Genomic DNA, 18431 nt, shown 5'->3' with positions numbered 1-18431 from the left:
AAAGGTCGGTTTTCCAAAATGGAGGTATTTAATGTGTCGTTTGTGTTCATCCTTCCTAATTGGGATGGTTCACCCTGTTTCCCCCTATGTATGGTAGATTACATGTGCATTGTATTTTGTAAACCCCTGGGTAGGCTAGGTGTGGAAGAGGATCTTTGGAAGACCTGAGCAGGTGTCTTAATTTTGTCATGGGTTTAAAGGTGGTTTTGATGTTGTATTTGTGAAGTGTTCTGTCTATTTTTTCCAAAATGGCATTCTTGAAATCATTTTTGTTTTTAGTCGTGTCTCTGTGGAGGACCTCCTGAATAGTTTTTTAATTACTGTATCCATTTTTTATAAATGTAGGTTGAAGATACGAGCTCTATTTGAACCAAGCTCAATTTGAACAAATAGTTTGAGCTCTGTGTTTAAGGGTGCTTATGACACCTAGTTTTTGTGTTGGATGGTGGTAAGAATTTTTGTGTATGTACTGGTTTGTGTATGTGAGTTTGCAGTAGACTGAGAAGGAGAGACAGTCTGAGGGAAGATGTGACAAGTGCTTCTAGGAAAGGAAAAAAAGTTGTTTTTCTCTATTTCAATGGTGAATTGGATGCGTTTATGTTGTTTGTTCAGGTGGCTAAGGAATGTATTTAGTGCTTTTCAGCTGTGGGGCAAAATGGCGAAAATATCATGAACGTATCTGAGTCAAATTTTGGGCATGCTGACTTTAGAGCTCGTTGCTCAAAGTCTTCCATATAAAAGTTAGCAATTGGGGGGAAAGTGGTGAGCCCATGGCTCTGCCTTCTTTTTGAAGGTAAAAATTGTTTTCCCACATGAAATATCTGGAGCGGAGTACGTGGACAGAGGGCTATGATGTCACGTGGAAATATGTTCTGTAGGAGCAAAATAGTATCATTAATCAGGACATTGGTGACAAGGGCAGTTATGTCAAAGCTGACTAATAAATCTTGGGCGTTGAGTGTAATGTTTTTAATTTTACTTATGAAATGTGTATTTTTTTATGTAGGAATTCCTTGAGCGTGGCCACTAATTTTTTGGCAAAGTGGCAATTTGGGCTGTCGATTCCTTCAACAATCGGATGTAGTGGCATGTTTGTTTTGTATATTTTTGGCAGGCCATAAATTCTGGAAGCGCGAGCATAATGAGGTATTAGTTTTTTGGTTATTTCTTCTGGTCAAGCGATCACGAATTTAATTAATCCTGTTGTTTTCTTTTTGATGCGTTTAGTGTGATTGTAGTTCACCATTTGGTAAGTGTTGAGGTCCGATACCAAATGGTTCATTTTTTCTTATCTGTTCATTCTTTCTACTGTTGTCTTATCGAAAACAACAGTAGCATTCCCTTTATCGGCTTTTTGATTATAATGTCCTTGTAATTTTTTCAGGGATTTGACAGCAGTTTTTCCATTTTGTTTAGGTTGCTGCTTAGTTTTTTGTTTGAGTTTAGTATGCACGATGTTTCCATATGTATTTTGTCAGCTAGATTGGTGGGGAGGGATCTTAGACCATTCTCGATATGATAAATGATATCCAGTTTGTTTACTGACCTTGGCACAATGGCATAATTTAGGCCTTTTTCCAGTATCAAGAGTTCACCTTGGATGAGGTTGTAGTTTAATTTGTTAATAACTAGGCCATGGTCCGATAGTGGTTAGTTGCTCCTAACTTCGGTTGTGGGTAATTGGTTGCTCCTTGTGATTGGCTGCTCCTTTGGATTCAGCATCCTGATTGTCGTGTGCTTTCTTGCTGTTTTAGTGCTTGGAACTTCTTTATTAATTTTTCCTTGTTTTTGAGTAATAGGTGCTTGGCCGTATTGTCTCTGTTCTTGTCTAAAATATCCCATATTTCAGAATTAACGTAGCTGGATAGCTCTAATTTTAGTTGTAAAACTTTGTCTTGGGTAGATTCTAAGTTTTTTTTGTGCCTTGTGGATTTGTTCCCTTAACAATGCTTTTTCCAACCGGGCATAAATACGAAGCGCTTTAGCTGATGTAAACTTCTTTTTTAGTTTAATGCAGTTGGGGATTAAGCTGCTGTCTCTACATCGTTTCAGACAGGCTAGTCGATTACGTAAAGGAAACACATATCTTTAGCTTACCGTAGAGGCTGCACTTTTTGTGGGTCAAATCTCCATGGATTAAGATGACTTTTTTTTAAGGTCGAAACACGTGTTGAAATGATTATTTTACTTATTATTAATAAAATAACAATTCACATATTTCAACCCCTTTTTTAGGTTATCATCAGAAAAATACACGTGTATATGAAAACAAGCTACATGCTTTTATTTATGCCCAGCTGGAAAAAGCATTGTCAAGGGAACAAATCCATGAAGCACTAAATACATTCCTAAGCCACCTGAACAAACAACACAAACGTATCCAATTCATCATTGAAATAGAAAAACTCTCTTCCTTTCCTAGACACACTTGTCACATGTCTTCCCTCAGGCTGTCTCTTCTTCTCAGTCTACTGCAAAACCACACACACAGGCCAGTACATACACAAAAATTCTTACCACACCCAACACAAAAACTAGGTGTCATAAGCACCCTTAAATGCAGAGCTCAAACTATTTGTTCAAATGAGCAAGTTCCTAAACCAGGAATACAAGCTCATCAACCATACATTTATAAAAAATGGATACAGTAAAAAAACTATTCACAAGGTCCTCCACAGAGACATCACTAAAAGCAAAAAAAAAAGATTTTAAGAATGCCATTCCTTATGTTAGAGACATTTTGGAAAAAATAGACAGAACACTACACAAATACAACATCAAAACCACCTTTAAACCCGCAACAAAATTAAGATACATACTCAGTTCTTACAAAAATCCTCTTCCACACCTAGCCCACCCAGTGGTTTAGAAAATACAATGCACATGTAATATACCATACATATGGGAAACAGGGCGAACCATCCCAATTAGGAAGGACGAACACAAACGACACATTAAATACCTCCATTTTGGAAAAATTGACCTTTCAGACCATGCACTTCAGACATACCACAGAATTGATTGGAAAGGTATCAAGTCCCTACACCGCACCAAAACCTGGTTCGAGAGGAAATTTAAAGAAGCATGTGAAATGATCAAACACAATCCTAATCTGAACAAAAATGATGGTCTAACCATTCCAAGAATGTGGAGGATCCATTTGCAGCCAAGTATAGCGACCAGAACAAGCCAAAGAAAAATCTCAATACAAGAAGACTTGGTGAAGTTTTTTTTTTTTAAAAAAACATTCAATAGCACCCTGAACTGTAGAAGACCTGAAGAAAAGCTTAGTACAAGAGGACTTTAGCAGGGTTTATTGTGTTGTTGTTGTTTTTTACCATTAGAGGTCAGGCTAAGTAAAAGATGAATTAACTGAATAGATTCAATTTAACCATATAGAGTGCAAGAACATGGAGCTGGTTTTCATATACACATGTATTTTTCTGACGATGATCTCAATACAGGGGTCAAAACATCAACTGTTACTTTATTAACAAGTAAAATAATCATTTCAACAAGTGTGTCTTGTGTCCCTAAATTCGTAAATATGATTATTTTTACTTTGTTTCACATTCTAATTTTGAGTTTCGAGTTATATTTTTTGCTCTTTAAATATCCGTTTTGTAATCTTTTTTATACTTTTTTACACTATATTTTATTAATTGTCATCATAATATATTTATTACCTCCTTTATTCCATTGATTTTGTTTAATTTCAACTTGATATTTTAATCAACCCTTCAAATATCTGTCAATTCCAGAGGGAATCATTAAAAATTAATCTCCAAAAGCTTTGCTGTTTCTAGAAGAGGTAATACCACAAAGATAGATCAATGATATCATTACACCATTGTTCTCAGGAATGTTTTTTTTTCCCAGTACTTTTATTTTAAAGCAACTGTAGCCAAAAACAGTTTGCTATTATAAGCAGCTTCATACTGATAAAAACTTTCCTTATAATTTAATACAACATTTTGTTATTTAGAAATAATGGACCTGTACTGCTAGCATAAACAAAAAAATGTTTATTTTTCTGTAAAATTCTTGCAATTATAGAGTAACTGGCTTCATAAACACCATCAACAGAAGCAAGCAATTTAGTGTTTTCCGAATGCTTAATTATTGTCCATTTTAGTTTTCCAATTAAATTTAACATTGTTTGCCACTTTCAGCAGTTCACTTTTGCAATCACTATGTTTCTGTTTGTTTTCCATATTTCAACAGTATTATTATTATAGCACTTCCGTGGGGTCCAAAAAACTCATCATGGGAGACCCAATCTATGTGTGAATTCATACCTTTCCTTCAACAGTTAATAGACAAAGCACTCATAACTAACTCTGGCAACCCATTCCACTCATTCACAACTCTCTAAGCAAAAAATCTAGTTCTCACACCTCTACTAACCACACCTTTATTCAACTTCCAGGGATTACCCCTTGTTTTGGTCCCTCTAGCCAAATGCTGAAACATTTCACCTGCATCTATCCTATAAAACTGTTCAAGCAACTTAAATGTTTCTATCATATACCATTTTTTCTCCTATCAACCAACTTCTGCAATCTGCACACTCAACCTATCCTCATAGGGAACATTGCACAGGTCACTCACCTCTGAATGCTCTCCACTACTTCCTCATTCCCAAAACCCAGGGGACCAGACTTGAGCACAGTAATTCAGATGTCGGTGTATCAAGGCCTTCTAAAGAGGAATAACAACTTCCTTATCACTACTTGTTAATGTGTTCTTCAATAGCCAAGTAATCTTATGGACTAACTTGGTAACTTTAGCAATATGTCCTCGAAATGTTATCTCTCAGTCTACCACCACACCTAAATCTCTAGCTTCATCTATTTCCTGGAATACAGTGCCATCAATGTGATACCCAGCTTGTAATCTTTTTATCACAAAATGCATACCTTTACGTTTCTCAAAATTAAACTGACATCCATTATCTTTTGCTCATACTGACAGCCTTCTTAAATCCTCCTGCAGGCTCTCCACATCGCCTTGATTAACTATTACTCTACCTAATTTTGCATCATCAGCAAACAACTGAATATTTCCTTTCAGGTTATTTCCTATATTATTTATGTATAAATTAAACAGCAATGGTCCCAGCATTGAACTTTGCAGCACACCACTAGTCACCTGTTTTTGCTTCAATTCTGCCCCTCCATATACCAGTTTTTGATATCTGTTCAGCAGCTACCCTCTCATCCACTTAACCAATGTCATATGCATCCCCATTTCTTCTAATTTGCATAACAGGGTTAAATGTGGTATTCTATCAAATGCCTTTGCAAAATCCAGCAAAATCATTGTGTAGCATTTCCTTTATCTAAATCAGCTGTTACTTTATTATAAAAAGTTTGTAAATTTCTTAGGCATGACCGACCTTTTCACAAAGCCATGTTAACCCTCATACAGTATCATATTTTTATCTACCCATTCCTGAATTCTTTTTTACTAATTTTTCTAGTATTTTTACCACTATGCCTGTAATACTGATTAGTCTATAATTTGATACTGCAATCTTAGAACCTATCTTATGCAAGGGAATCATTTTGCCCTTTTTCCACTGCTTTGGAACTCTACCAGAGTTGAGACTTAAATTAAACAGCCTAGTCAAAAGCACTGCCAGTTCCCATTGCACATTCTCGTAAAATTCTGGCTGATATCCGATCTAATCCCACAGCTGTATTTACATTGAGATTCTGCAATATCCTAAGAGCCTCCAATTCATACACCTCTGTTCCCATATTAGTGTCTGTCACATAGGTTAAGGCAGTAAGATGATATACCCTTGCAAAATGATCACTCAGTAACTCAACTATTTTATCCACTTCTGTCTCCTCACAAGCATCATCACTCATTAAGGTAGCTTTCATAGTCATTCTTCCTCTTACTTGCCACATAATGACTTCCTTTGGCCTGCTTGGCTAGATTTTTCTCAAAGTCTGATTTTGCCTTCCTTGTCATGCTGGTCACCTTGTCATGCTTGCCTGAGCCTTGTAATGTTCATGAGTTTGCTGATTGCCTCGCTCTTTATATCCCTCCCTCCACATAATTTTCTTTTTCTGCAGCTCATGCTTAATGATATTACTCAATCTTACCTGATTAACCCTCCTTACTCGAGCTATACAATTTAATACTGCATCCTCTAGATGACCCTTAACTTATCAAATGCACTACTAACTTCCTTACCTTGCAGTGTTTTATGCCATGGTACAAATTTAAGCTTCTTTCTAAGCATGTCATAATCACCTGCCTTGTAGTTCCACAAATACCCCTTCTTAATAGAATATTCCTCATGTTTTACAATCTTTCAAATCAAGACCACATGGTCCCTTTCACCAATCGGGAGCAATGGTCACCTCGCTTATGTATAGATCTTCTGATCCTTTGATCAGGTCCAATACTCTCCCACCTCTAGTCCCCTCCATCACATACTGCCTTAAATAATTATCTCTCAGCAGATGTATAAATTCTATTTCCTTCTTACCATGTGATCTTTCTTCCTTCCAGTCTATATCTCCATAGTTCAGGTCCCCATAATGATTACTCGACCTGTACTCATTTTACTAATTTGGGGATACACGTCTTCCAGATCACCGGTGGAACTCCCTGGCCTATAACAACAACCAATATATTTTTCTCTTACTAGCCTTAATCCTGCACCAGATTGCTTCAAATGAACAGCCACCCTCCCACCTGTTTCCTATTCTTTTAGGCTGCAATTCATCTGATATCATCAGCATTATCCTCTCCCTATCTTCTCTGAAAATACTAAACCCTTCACATTTAATTCCTTTAACTACATCATCTGCTGTTAGTCAAGTCTTGATTATACCTATAACTTTTGGCAAGGTTGCACTAGCCAATGCCAAAAAACTCCTCCCTCTTGTTCTGGATACTTCTGACATTAGTATAAGGAAACTGCAGCATCTTAGTCCCCCACCCACCTTTACTTTCTGAATTGACTACCCTATTCAATATTTTTGCTTGAGCAATTAGAGTTCTCACTTGGTCATTCTCACACCCACACGCTTCATGGGTGCCTTCACACAAACTCTCTTGCTTCCACCGTAATTGTTTAAATTTCCCTGAATTCGAGCTTCAGCATGCTTGGTGAACAAAGCTCTCTCCAGACACCAAAACCATTTAGATGAAGTCCATCAATGGACTTCATTTAGATGGTTTTGATGGTTCTAAATTATTTCAGAAAGATTGTACAAATCCTTCTTTCCGTCAAATACAGACTACAGATCCACAAATTCTATATCATTTCTTTTGCACAATCTACGTATAGACTCACTTGCTATCAACGCACTACTCCTCAATTCACCTCTATCGTAGAGTGGTAGGAGACTTACAATCTTCATGTTCTAGCTCTTCGGTTTTGCCTTTTCTATCAACTCCTTTACTTCATCCCTCATAAAATACTTCTTGACTCTCAAATCATTTGTACCAACCAAAACAATCATTTCCTTTGACTTACTTTTTTGCATCTGGGATAGTGGGACTAATATCGTGAATTTTCACACCAAACACAGAATGCCATATGTAAAAATATACATTAATGTGAAATATGTTCAGCAACTAAAAACATTCAATGTTGCACACAAAGAGGAATTACCGAATTACAAGAAGCACACATAACATTATTAAGTACAGAACAGAATTGGGAATTACGGAACTAAACGTGTCCTGTTCTCATAATAAAATTTTGTGCATGGTAAAATGCTTGTAAGCATAAGGTTCTGCATTTGTTAAATTATTTCAGAATCAATTTTTACTGCATGCAGTGTTTGTAAAAATAATTTGTTCATTTTGTGAGAACTTGGTGGTAGAGGTTTACCTGTAGTTCAAAATAGCTCATATAGATACACATATGAAGCAGTGAGTGATGATGAATGTCATACTACACAAGATGAGAGTTCAATGGAAATCCATACCTATTTGAAAATGAATGTGGAGATGACACTGATGACATGAGTACAGTCGGACCAACAACGTTTTTTATATTTAGGATAGTTTAAAAGTGGTAAAACTGAGACCAGAGACAGGTCTCTAAGGCAACCAGCCAGTGACAACACAAAAGAAGAGTTGCAATGATGAAATGATCAAGAATCATTGCATCACAACTGGCAAATTGTACAATGCAATCAGTATTAGAAAAACAGTTATGACATTATTAATAATCTTGGCTACAACAATGTTTGCACGTGGTGATACTGAAAATGATAAACCACAAAGAAGCACAGAAAATAATTGTATGTAATTTCTATAGTAAAACATAAATGGAGAGATGGGTTTTCTGTCAGCACTGTCACAAGTGATGAAAGATAGATTCACCATCACAACCTGAAACAAAGAGATAACCAATGCAATGACATCACCTCGATTCACCATGCAAGAATAAATTCAAAAGATAGCCTTGTGTGGAAAAAGTCATAGAAACTACATCTAGAACAAAGATAGGGGCTTGCTTATGTTAGGCACAGGCAGGTGAAAAATTCAAAATCTTCCTCCATTACTACAGGATGACCGCCCCCCCCGCCTCAACACATCAGTCGAACTATACGGGAGATTCTTTGAGAAGATTTCATGGAAGCCAGAGTGATCAGCTGTGCATTTACCACTTCATGACCACCTCGTTCCCTTGATCTGATCACCTGTGACTTCTGGCTCTGGAGATTTCCCGAAGATAGGGTTGATCGGGATCATCCTCATAACATTGCCGAGAAACAGTGTAATACAGCATATGCGCAACATCACATCTGACCAACTGTATTTTGTTAATTGAACACACTGTGCAAAGGATGCATTTTGTGGCATAGTGGGAAAGGCACCACATTGAACAATACAGCCCATGAATACATTAAGGAAGTGAAGAAAAATGTTAATTATGCTTGTATCAGAAAATTTACTACATCTACAAAAAAAAAAAAAAAAAAAAAAAAAAAAAAGGGGGGGGGGGTCTGGAAAGTTCTGATAACACCTAGAACAAAAATGATATAACCCCAAGAAAGAACATACTAGTAGCAGAATTATGAAGGTAACTTATGTTCTTATATCGTAGTATGCTCTTTCTTGTGGTTATATAAGTTGCTTTAATATCACTTTTGTTCTGGATGTTTATCAGAACTTTCCAAGGCTGCTGTATGATATATATTTGGTGCATCATACAGCACCCCTTGGTGGTGAATTTTGGAACTACTTTTTCTTCCCTCAGATATCAATTCTACATGATGTACAATATATTCCAGCAAAGTTTCACAGTGTTTGGATCACCTGGTGGCACTTCACAAGGCATTAAACAAGGATGTTATAATTCTGATCAACCTGCATGAAGTTTTTTCACTTGGTTATGCTATAAATTAAAGATGCCAAAAATTATATTCTTGGTTTCATCCTTTATCCAAGTATAAAGGATGTAATTAAGGAGGGCCATAATTGCAAATGACTCTATGCACAGGTTATGCAGGAGTGGTGTGGAGTTTGTGGACGTGTGGAGTGAGTTTGATGTGCAAAAGGATTTATAAAAGGATGGTTTGCATCTGAATGGATTATTTGGTGTGTGGAGACTGGAAAAAGTGTTGTTGAATGAAGTGAATGTGGATGTGCAGAATCTGGGAAACTAGAGTTATTGGGGGGGGGGGGGGTATGCAGACCTCAGGGAGATAGTGGAGTGTATGAATTTGTATAATATGCCCGAGCTAGTACAAAGGACAACAAAACAGAATGGGATAGTTAGTATAAGACATCAAGATAGGGGTGGGACTAACAGGCTTCTGCATTTCATGTATACTAATGCCAGGAGTATTAGGAACAAGAAGGAAGAATTTTTGGCCTTCGTTGGCTCTTCCAGGCTATTGACATTAATGAAACATGGCTGACAGAAGATGATATAGCTAGTGGGATAGAATATGAGGAGTATAGTGTGTTCAGGAGGGACAGAGAGAATAAAATGGGGGAGGAGTGTTATTGATGATAGCTGATGAACTGCAGCCAAGAAGAATAGAAGTTGAACTGCAGGATAGTGAAGAGAGCACATTTGAGGCTATTTGGTATGAGATTGAGACTAGTGGAACAAAATATACAGTTGGGTGCTGCTATAGACCAGGTGATGGAAAAGATGTTGGAGATGGTATGCATAGACAAATAGACGCAATGAGTGGAAGGAAGGTGATTATTATGGAGGATTTCAACTATGGTAACATTGATTGGAAGGAGGAGAGGACACATGGGAGGAAGGAAGTAGATTTTATGCAAGTTATTAAGGGATAACTATCTGCGACAGCATGTAATGGAAAACACTAGGGGTTCAAGAGTGCTTGACCTAGTAATTGCATCTGAGAATTTGATTGTAATAAATATGACCACATTACCTTCAAGTGGTGACAGTAATCATAGGGTCTTAACCTGGTTAAATGTGTGGAATTTTCAATTAAGACAGGGCACATGCAGAATTACCAGGCTGGTATGACAAGCTTAGAAGATTGCTTGGCTCAGTGCCATGGCATGTAAAACTGCAAGGGCTGGATGTTGATAGTGCATGGGAGGTGATTAAGGAGTGTTTGCAGGATATAATGGCTGACTGTATACCTAGAGTCTGAATAGTTAATCAAGTAGGAGGTTAAATGGATGAATAACACCATTAAGCTTGAGCTGTAAAAAAAGAAACAACTGTGGAGGGAATTTAAGGAGAAAGGTGACCTGCAGGCACAAGAATGGTATAAAGTGCAGGCCACAAGGGTAATGAGTGTGGTAAGAAAAGCAAAAGCGGATTATGAAAGGGAATTAGTCATGCAAGCTAAAGAGAATCCCAAACAGTTTTTTTTTGTTATGTTGCAAGTAAAAGAAAAAATGTATATGCCAGAATGATTTTAAAGAATGCCGATGGCAGGGAGATAACTGAATCAGTTGATATAGTGGAATTACTGAGTGAACACTTTGCAAGAGTGTATCATTCAGGTGGTGATTTTGCAGGAATGAAGGAACCAACAGCTTATACAGGAATTGTGGTGAATGAAGTGGAGGTGAATAGTCTATTACAATACCTTAATGTGAATAGATCTGTTGGATTGGATGGTATACCAGCTCATGTCGTACGTGAAGCGGCTAAAGAATTTTCAGTGTCCTTGACCATTTTGTTTAATTTGAGTATCGGGTCTGGGTTAGTTCCGAGGGGGTGGAAAGAGGGGAAAATAGTTCCATTGCATAAAGGAGGTTCCAAGACTGCTGTTGAAAAATACCGACCAATCAGCATATCAGGAATCGTTGTCAAGTACTCAAGAGGAAAATACAGGAATAGATAGATGAAAATGGGATACTGTATGGGGGACAGCATGGTTTTGTGAAGGGTAGATCATGCCTCAGTAACTTGCTCACGTGTTATAACACAGTGACGGCTGAACTGGATAAAGGTAATGAGTTTACAGTAATTCTGATGGACCTTGCTAAGGCCTTTGACAGGATACCACATGGAATTCTAATCAGTAAACTGCAGCATATGGGGGATGGATATAGGGTTGGTGAGGTGGATAAGAGGGCGGTTGATGGAGAGATATCAGAGAGTAGTTTATTCAAGAGTAGAGTCCAAAAGACGGCCTGTGACTAGTGGTGTGCCACAGGGTTCTGTTCTTGGACCACTGCTGTTTAATTTGTTTATTAACGATATAGGGAAAGATCTAAGAGGAACAGTTCATTTGTTCGCTGATGATGCAAGTTGGGTAGAGCAATAGTGAGTGCAGAAGATGTCAAAATTTTGCAGGATGATTTGGATAGTTTGGAGAACTGGGCTAAGGAGAATGGATCAATTTAATGTGGCAAAATGTAAGGTTATGCATTTTGGGGTGAAAAGATTAGCAGCGGTATACCACATTGGTGGAACTGTACTCCAGGAGATTGATGAGGCCAGGGAGTGTTGATGGATAGGGAGTTGAAGTTTAGGGGGGCACATTGCAAAAGTGACTAAATCAGCTCATCAAATCACTTGGTTACTGAAGAATACTTTGAAGAGCAGAGACAAGCAAGTTATTGTTCCTCTGTATCGAGCCTTGATAAGACCCTGTCTAGACTACTGTGCCCAGATTTGGGCGCCAGGGTTTCTTCTTGATGGGGAGGAAGTGGAGAGGATCCAGAAACGAGTGACCAAGATGATAGCAGGTCTATGGTAGCAGAACCTTATGAGAATAGGTTGAAGATTTGTGGGTTGCAGAAATTGGTTGACAGGCAGAAATGGGGAAGATATGATGAGACATTCAAATTGCTGAAGGGTTTCTCTAGGATTAATTCAGAGGATATTTGTAAGATAAGGACTGGTGGTGGGAGGACTAGAGGCATCCATGGAAACTGGGCAAGAGTGTGTTAGCAAGGGTGTTAGAGCTAGGTTTTTTACTTGAAGAGTGGTGAATGAGTGGAACAAGTTGCCAGAGTCTGTTGTGGGTGCCATGACTGTGAATGAGTTCAAAGCAAAGTATGTTAGATACTGTGTGAATGTTGAATAGTTGTTCTTGACATGACGTTAGGGCCTCTCTCGATGAGTCTAAGGACTCCTTGGTGTTGCCTGTAGTAATAATAATAATAAGCAAACAAAGTTTGAACATGAAGTCCCTTCAAGACTGGGCTACTTTTATATAGAGTCTAATGACTTCACATCAGTTGCCTTAGTGTCTCATAATGAAATGCATTATGAGAAGGGCCACTACCCAGACCAGTTTCAACCTTTATCAAGGTCTCATCAGTGAGAACCAGAAGTGATACCAAGGTTGAAGTAATGCAGAAGTCTTATTTCCATATACAAGGAAATATGACTTCTTCATTAGTTCAACCTTGGTATCACTTCTGGGTCTGGCTCCCACTGAGAGAGAACTCAATCATCATCATCAAATTCCTGAAATGAACACTAATTTAGTGTTTTGACTAATTTCTCTCTTATTCCATATAAATTTATTCAGTTGACTTCCTACCATTCTATACCTGCTTTGTTAATTCTGTTGTCTATTTCCATATTTAATTTACTATCTTCACTAAAAATTGTAGCTAAGTAGCTGAAATGTTTTACTTGTTCTATAGGTTTTCCACTCATGATGCAGTTGATATTTTCAATGTTTCTGCCTATATTCATTGTCACTGTCTTGTTACTGCTAATTTTCATACCAAATTTATGACAACAGTTATTCAATTTAGTTAGGGAAAATCTTGCAGACTTGTAGTGGGTTTATTTAAAAGTATAACATCGTCTGCATAAACATAAAGAGTTGAGATTAACATCTCCAATTTTGATATCAGGTTTAATGCTGCTTTTCTTCTTAATGTGATCCATATAGAAAATTAATAACTGTGGGGATGATGTCTATCCTTGTCTGACATCAGATTTAATATCAAACTATCTTCATGTACTTCCTTCAATTTTAACAGCTGACTTACAACCCAAATAAAGTTAAGTATTGCTTGATATAATGCCCTATTGACACCATATAACTGTAGCATTTTGAACGGCTTTCCTCGTGGAACCTTCTCATATGCCTTTTTGAAGGTCTACAAAATTTAAATACAGATCTTTGTTATATTCCCACGATTTCTCAACTATTTGTCATAAAGTCAAAATGTGATCCGGACAGCCCCTATTTGGTCTGAATCCAGCTTTGATCTTAAGGGTCGAAGCTGCATAACTGAGAGGAGACCTCCACGTAGCCTTTAAAGGAATCTGGAGCACCAACCAAGGTTTATGACCTAATGTACAGTCCTCATCTTCTCGTGGTGCAACCTGTTAGGTATCTACCTTGATACTGAACAAACAAGGATGGGCTGCAATTTGGGATTTAGCCAACCAAATTGTATTCTTATTGGCTTAAACCACAGTGTAAAATGATGGTACAACATGACAAATATATATATATATATATATATATATCTTTTAAATGAAATATTTCTGAAAGATGGGGAGGGAGGATTAATTATTAAAATTTACTTTCTTGAATTTGATTAAAATAATGTATTCTCAAGTTAGCATGCAAAATTTAAAGGTATAGTAAATGTTTTTATTAAAGTAATTCATCAAAATACTAACCTGATATATTCTGTTAATTTCTCTAATCGCCTAATATTTTCTTCAAGTTCTGAGCGTTTCTGTTTAATTTTAGCTTCTATCTCTGCTTTTTTACGAACTTCATTGTCATGTTTATCTTGATCAGATTTTTGATCCCTATTTACTGAATCTAAATCTTGCAGATAACGTGATGATAATTTTCCAGCTTCTTCCTTTAAGCTATTATACTGCTCCACCTAATTAAAATAGAAAAATGACATTATGATGGATGATGCAAAGATGTTTTTAGATGGATTTTTCTGGATTAAAATAACATGGCATCAATAAACCACCTATTTCCATTAAAACATGTAGCAGCTATTCGATACCCCTTCGCAGCTGAACTATAAACTCAAAGAACAAATTTTTTTTCCCCTCTTTATTCATTCCTTCTACTGAGTCTTTTGAATGTATTTCCTCAGAATACCATCCACAGGTCTTAACATCCAATTTTAAGAAGTTTCTCTTTCTCCTCACCTATCTGTCCATCTGTGGAAATAACGTACCCCAAATAATACTATATAACTACTCTTGAATGGGATTACTCTTGTAGATAAATATAAGTAAATAAATAAAAATTCTCATTATGAAAGTTACATTACATGCTTAAAAAATAAGTTATTTTAAATTTTATTCCTTCTCCTAATATACTTAGAGCCTCTTTAGCCTCAGTTGGTAGCATAGACGAGCCCTCTGGTTGAAATGCCTAGGAGTTTGAATCCCATGGAACCTTTATCAGGTATTCTTAATCAAATGGCAAGTTAACCGATTTCATATGGAAGTGAACACACAGAGTTCTACAGGTATACATACCTTCCCTTAGAGGATGCGGCAGAGCAATAGTGAAGCTGCCTAAAACCCATAATTAGGAGCTCAACCCATCTTGGACAGAAGAACTGGATGGAATATACTTAGAAAATTATAAAAAGATATGGAAATCTCAATAATCATATCAAAGTTGTTCAAAAAATGTTCCAATGATGATAGAACATTCTATATATATTCTACATACTAAGAAACTTTGATTACACAAAACCCATAGTAAAGAAAAAATAACACTACTAGAATGAAATTAAGTGTAAAAATCAGTATCTTAATGTAAAATTAAGATACTGATTTTGTGTGTGTGAATGCACATGCAACCACTTTCAAAACTCAATATCACCAAAGCAAGCAAAATGAGAAATAACCTGTAACAATTAGATAAGTAAAATTGTAAAATAAATGAATGTTCAAACTTGATTTTTTTATTCCATGCAGGATGCTGAGTTATTGAGATTTCAGTTTAACCAGATAAGTTCTGTAATCAGTTCCATCCATTTGTTAAACTTGATAGTTAATGAGACTCCAGAGAAATATATAATACATCTGTCAACAATAACACTTCAAAAAAAAAAAAAAGAGAATAACGGGTTGAAAACTAACAACTGTGTGAAGAGAATTTAAGTGGCAAGAGATAGTAAGGGCTGCAAAATATAGCAGTACGCAGATTTTTGAGACTTGGCATCAGCAATTTTGTGAAAACCAAAATAAACAACTTGGTAAAAAATTACTGCTGCAAATTATGTAATTCAAAAATGTAGTGTTCTCTTAAATACTTATACTAGCACTTGGGGGTTTTAAATTCAAAAGTAATTTCTAGGCTGTGTTTTAACTTCATCTTACTTTTATTCAAGTGTTTATTTGAAGACATCAATGTCTTCACTGTTTTAATAAAACATGATTAAAATGTGCTTAAGACTTAAAACACTGTTTTAAGTTTAAAGACTGTTATAAATATTTTGGCCGTGATATTATTAATACATTATTCACAGATATCAGATAAACCATACCATTTAACACAATGAATATTTACTAATACAGTAGAATCTGCAAATTGTGATCGCAGATAATATTATCAATTGGCTATTGTTATCAAAATCAGTCGGTTCCAAAACACACCAATGAAAATGAATTAAAAATAATCCATCTATTATAATCAAAGTTCCGGTTATTGTTATCAAAATCCTCGAATGTTTAGCCTTTTGTGTCTCAGAATTCTAAAAAATAAGGATTAATCAGGAGAAAATTTGTCGAAATCTGACTTTTTTGTTAATCTTCCTTTAATGATATTCTTCCGTAAGTCTTTTATCTTCCAGGCAAATGCAGGTGGGTAATCTTAATCATTTTTAAATCTTCCATAAAATCTTTAATCTTACAGGCAAATGCAGGAGGGGGGGGGGGGGTATAAATACAGTCTAATTGTGATTTTTTGAGTTTATTTTCATGCTCTCTTTCAGTAAGTGAATTTGACTTCAACATATAGCAATAACCTCAAAAGGCATTATGAGTATGAGCAATTTATTCATGAACTACTATATTTAAACACATGTAGACAATACTAGATAAGTTTTTAAAATAAATTTTATGTTGTTGCTTATTAAAAAGTTGTTTATAACAATAAATTAAATAATTCATAACAATAAATTGAAATAAATAATGCAATTTTTTATATCCTTTGCTTAATGTTATCAGCCGATTATTGTTATCAAAAAGCGACTGTCCCAAATTGATCATAATAAGTGGCATCTACTGTATTAAAATCAAATTATTTGGTCTAAAATCATTTTTGACCAAATCATTAAAATTCTATCTTCAGTGAGACCAAAACTATGTTTATTTAAAAAGATAGGAACATTTAATAACTGGTTAAACATTAAGACAGCTACTGCACAGACATGACAAATACAAACGAAAGACATCAGTTCAGGTGAAAACCTAAAGCTAATAGAACAAAGCTACATTAAACACACACACACACACACACACACACACATACAAGAAGAAAATAATATTCTTGTCTTATCCTTTATTCAAACATGAGCAAGCAAAACTTTGCATGTGAGATAGCTAGACAACTAGACTAACTGTATATGAAGGCAGATGACTTCACATCAGATTGCCCTAGCATCCTATAAGGCATAGCACATAGCACACTGTTTCAAATGTGCATATTGCAATGCATTATGACAAGGGTCAGTACCCAGAATGGTTTGACCTTTAAAAATTTGTTCAGGGTATTGAGAGTTCCAAAATTGGTAAGTAATGCAAAAGAGTTATTTCATACCTCTATAGAGAGCAATCTGTGATCTTGGTCTCTTGGCAGGTCATGTTAGTTGGCTCAAACTGGCCACACATTGCAGAGCTAGAGCCACATGGCCTGGTAGATCTTTGTCTGCTTCTGTGTCAATGGTTGTGTTAATTTTATAAGATGTAGTAATAATAGCATCATTCCTTATTGATGAGGAATTATGGGATACGTCAAAAGTTCACCACTAAGTTTTAAGAATTTTCCGATGGATGGAAGTTGCCTTACTAAAGGAATGCATAAACCACACAAGGATACAGCTTTCTGAAACTGATTGCCAGTCTTACACGTTTCATTTGGAATTATCTTCCTCCCTTCCTGCGAATATTTGGTACAGTTTAGATACTTACCTGTGAAAAATTGAAGCCCATATTCAGTCAGTAAAGAAAGAATTAAAAAACTACAAAACCTGATCACCAAAAAAAAAAAAAAAAATCAGTGACCAATTATTTTTCTTTTTCTCTTCTGTCCTCAAGTTGCATTGAGTTCCACATAGATAAGTCCTCCACCATTCTTTGTCCAAATCAAGCTCTTTCATATGCCAACAGCTTTGAAAGTCCAATGTAGTTCTAAGGACTTGATGCCATTTTAAACTTAATCTTCCCCTAGGTCTTGTACCCTCCATAGTGCTCTCAAATACCAGGCAAGGAAGTCTGTCCAGTTCCATCTGCACAATGTGATTGATGTGGTTGTGGTTGATGCTTTTTAACTGTGTTTAGAATTGTCGAGATAGGGACATTCAAATTGTAGCACTCGTGCATTAGTTCTATGTTCTGTCCAGTGAGTTTTGTTGATTTTCCTAAAGCATCCCATTTTATATGCCAACAGTTTCCTGTCTGTTTCTTTTTTAAGGTAAAAGTATCTGCTCCACAGCTGTTGATAGTATTATACTTTTGTATAATTTTATTTTTCGAGTTGCAAGAATTTTGTTGTTTTCCAAATTTTATTAAATTTATTCATCACTGATCAAGCTATGAAGTCTGTGTTTTATTGTTGCTATGTCATTTAAATTTGAAGCCAACTCTTGGATAATTAAAACCATTAACTTGTTCTATGGTTTCCTGATTAAGTGTGTTCTGTATCTTCCAGGTGTCTTCCAATTTTCATTATCTTTGTTTTACTTGAATTTATAATCATATTATAATTTTTGCAGATTTCTTGTAATTTTGCAAGCTGGTAATGGAGATTTGAATTGTTATCTGTCAT

At 36.0% G+C, this 18431-nt stretch overlaps 1 protein-coding gene across 1 annotated transcript in view; it reads right to left on the bottom strand.

The window, feature by feature from the left end:
• Window positions 1–18431, bottom strand: part of SMC1 (structural maintenance of chromosomes 1) — a 551991-nt gene that overhangs the window by 355560 nt on the left and 178000 nt on the right. Inside the window, exon 9 of the mRNA XM_090412308.1 lies at window positions 14081–14295. Coding sequence (XP_090268434.1) covers window positions 14081–14295 — 215 coding nt within the window. The remainder of the gene's footprint in view (window positions 1–14080; window positions 14296–18431) is intronic.

Source organism: Typopeltis vanoorti, chromosome 2 (assembly GCF_054136105.1).
Source record: "Typopeltis vanoorti isolate ZY-2024b chromosome 2, IOZ_Tvanoo_1.0, whole genome shotgun sequence".
Classification (NCBI taxonomy): Eukaryota; Metazoa; Arthropoda; class Arachnida; order Uropygi; family Thelyphonidae; genus Typopeltis; species Typopeltis vanoorti.
Note: the sequence above shows the minus strand (reverse complement) of the source record. Positions and strands in the feature narration are given on the sequence as shown.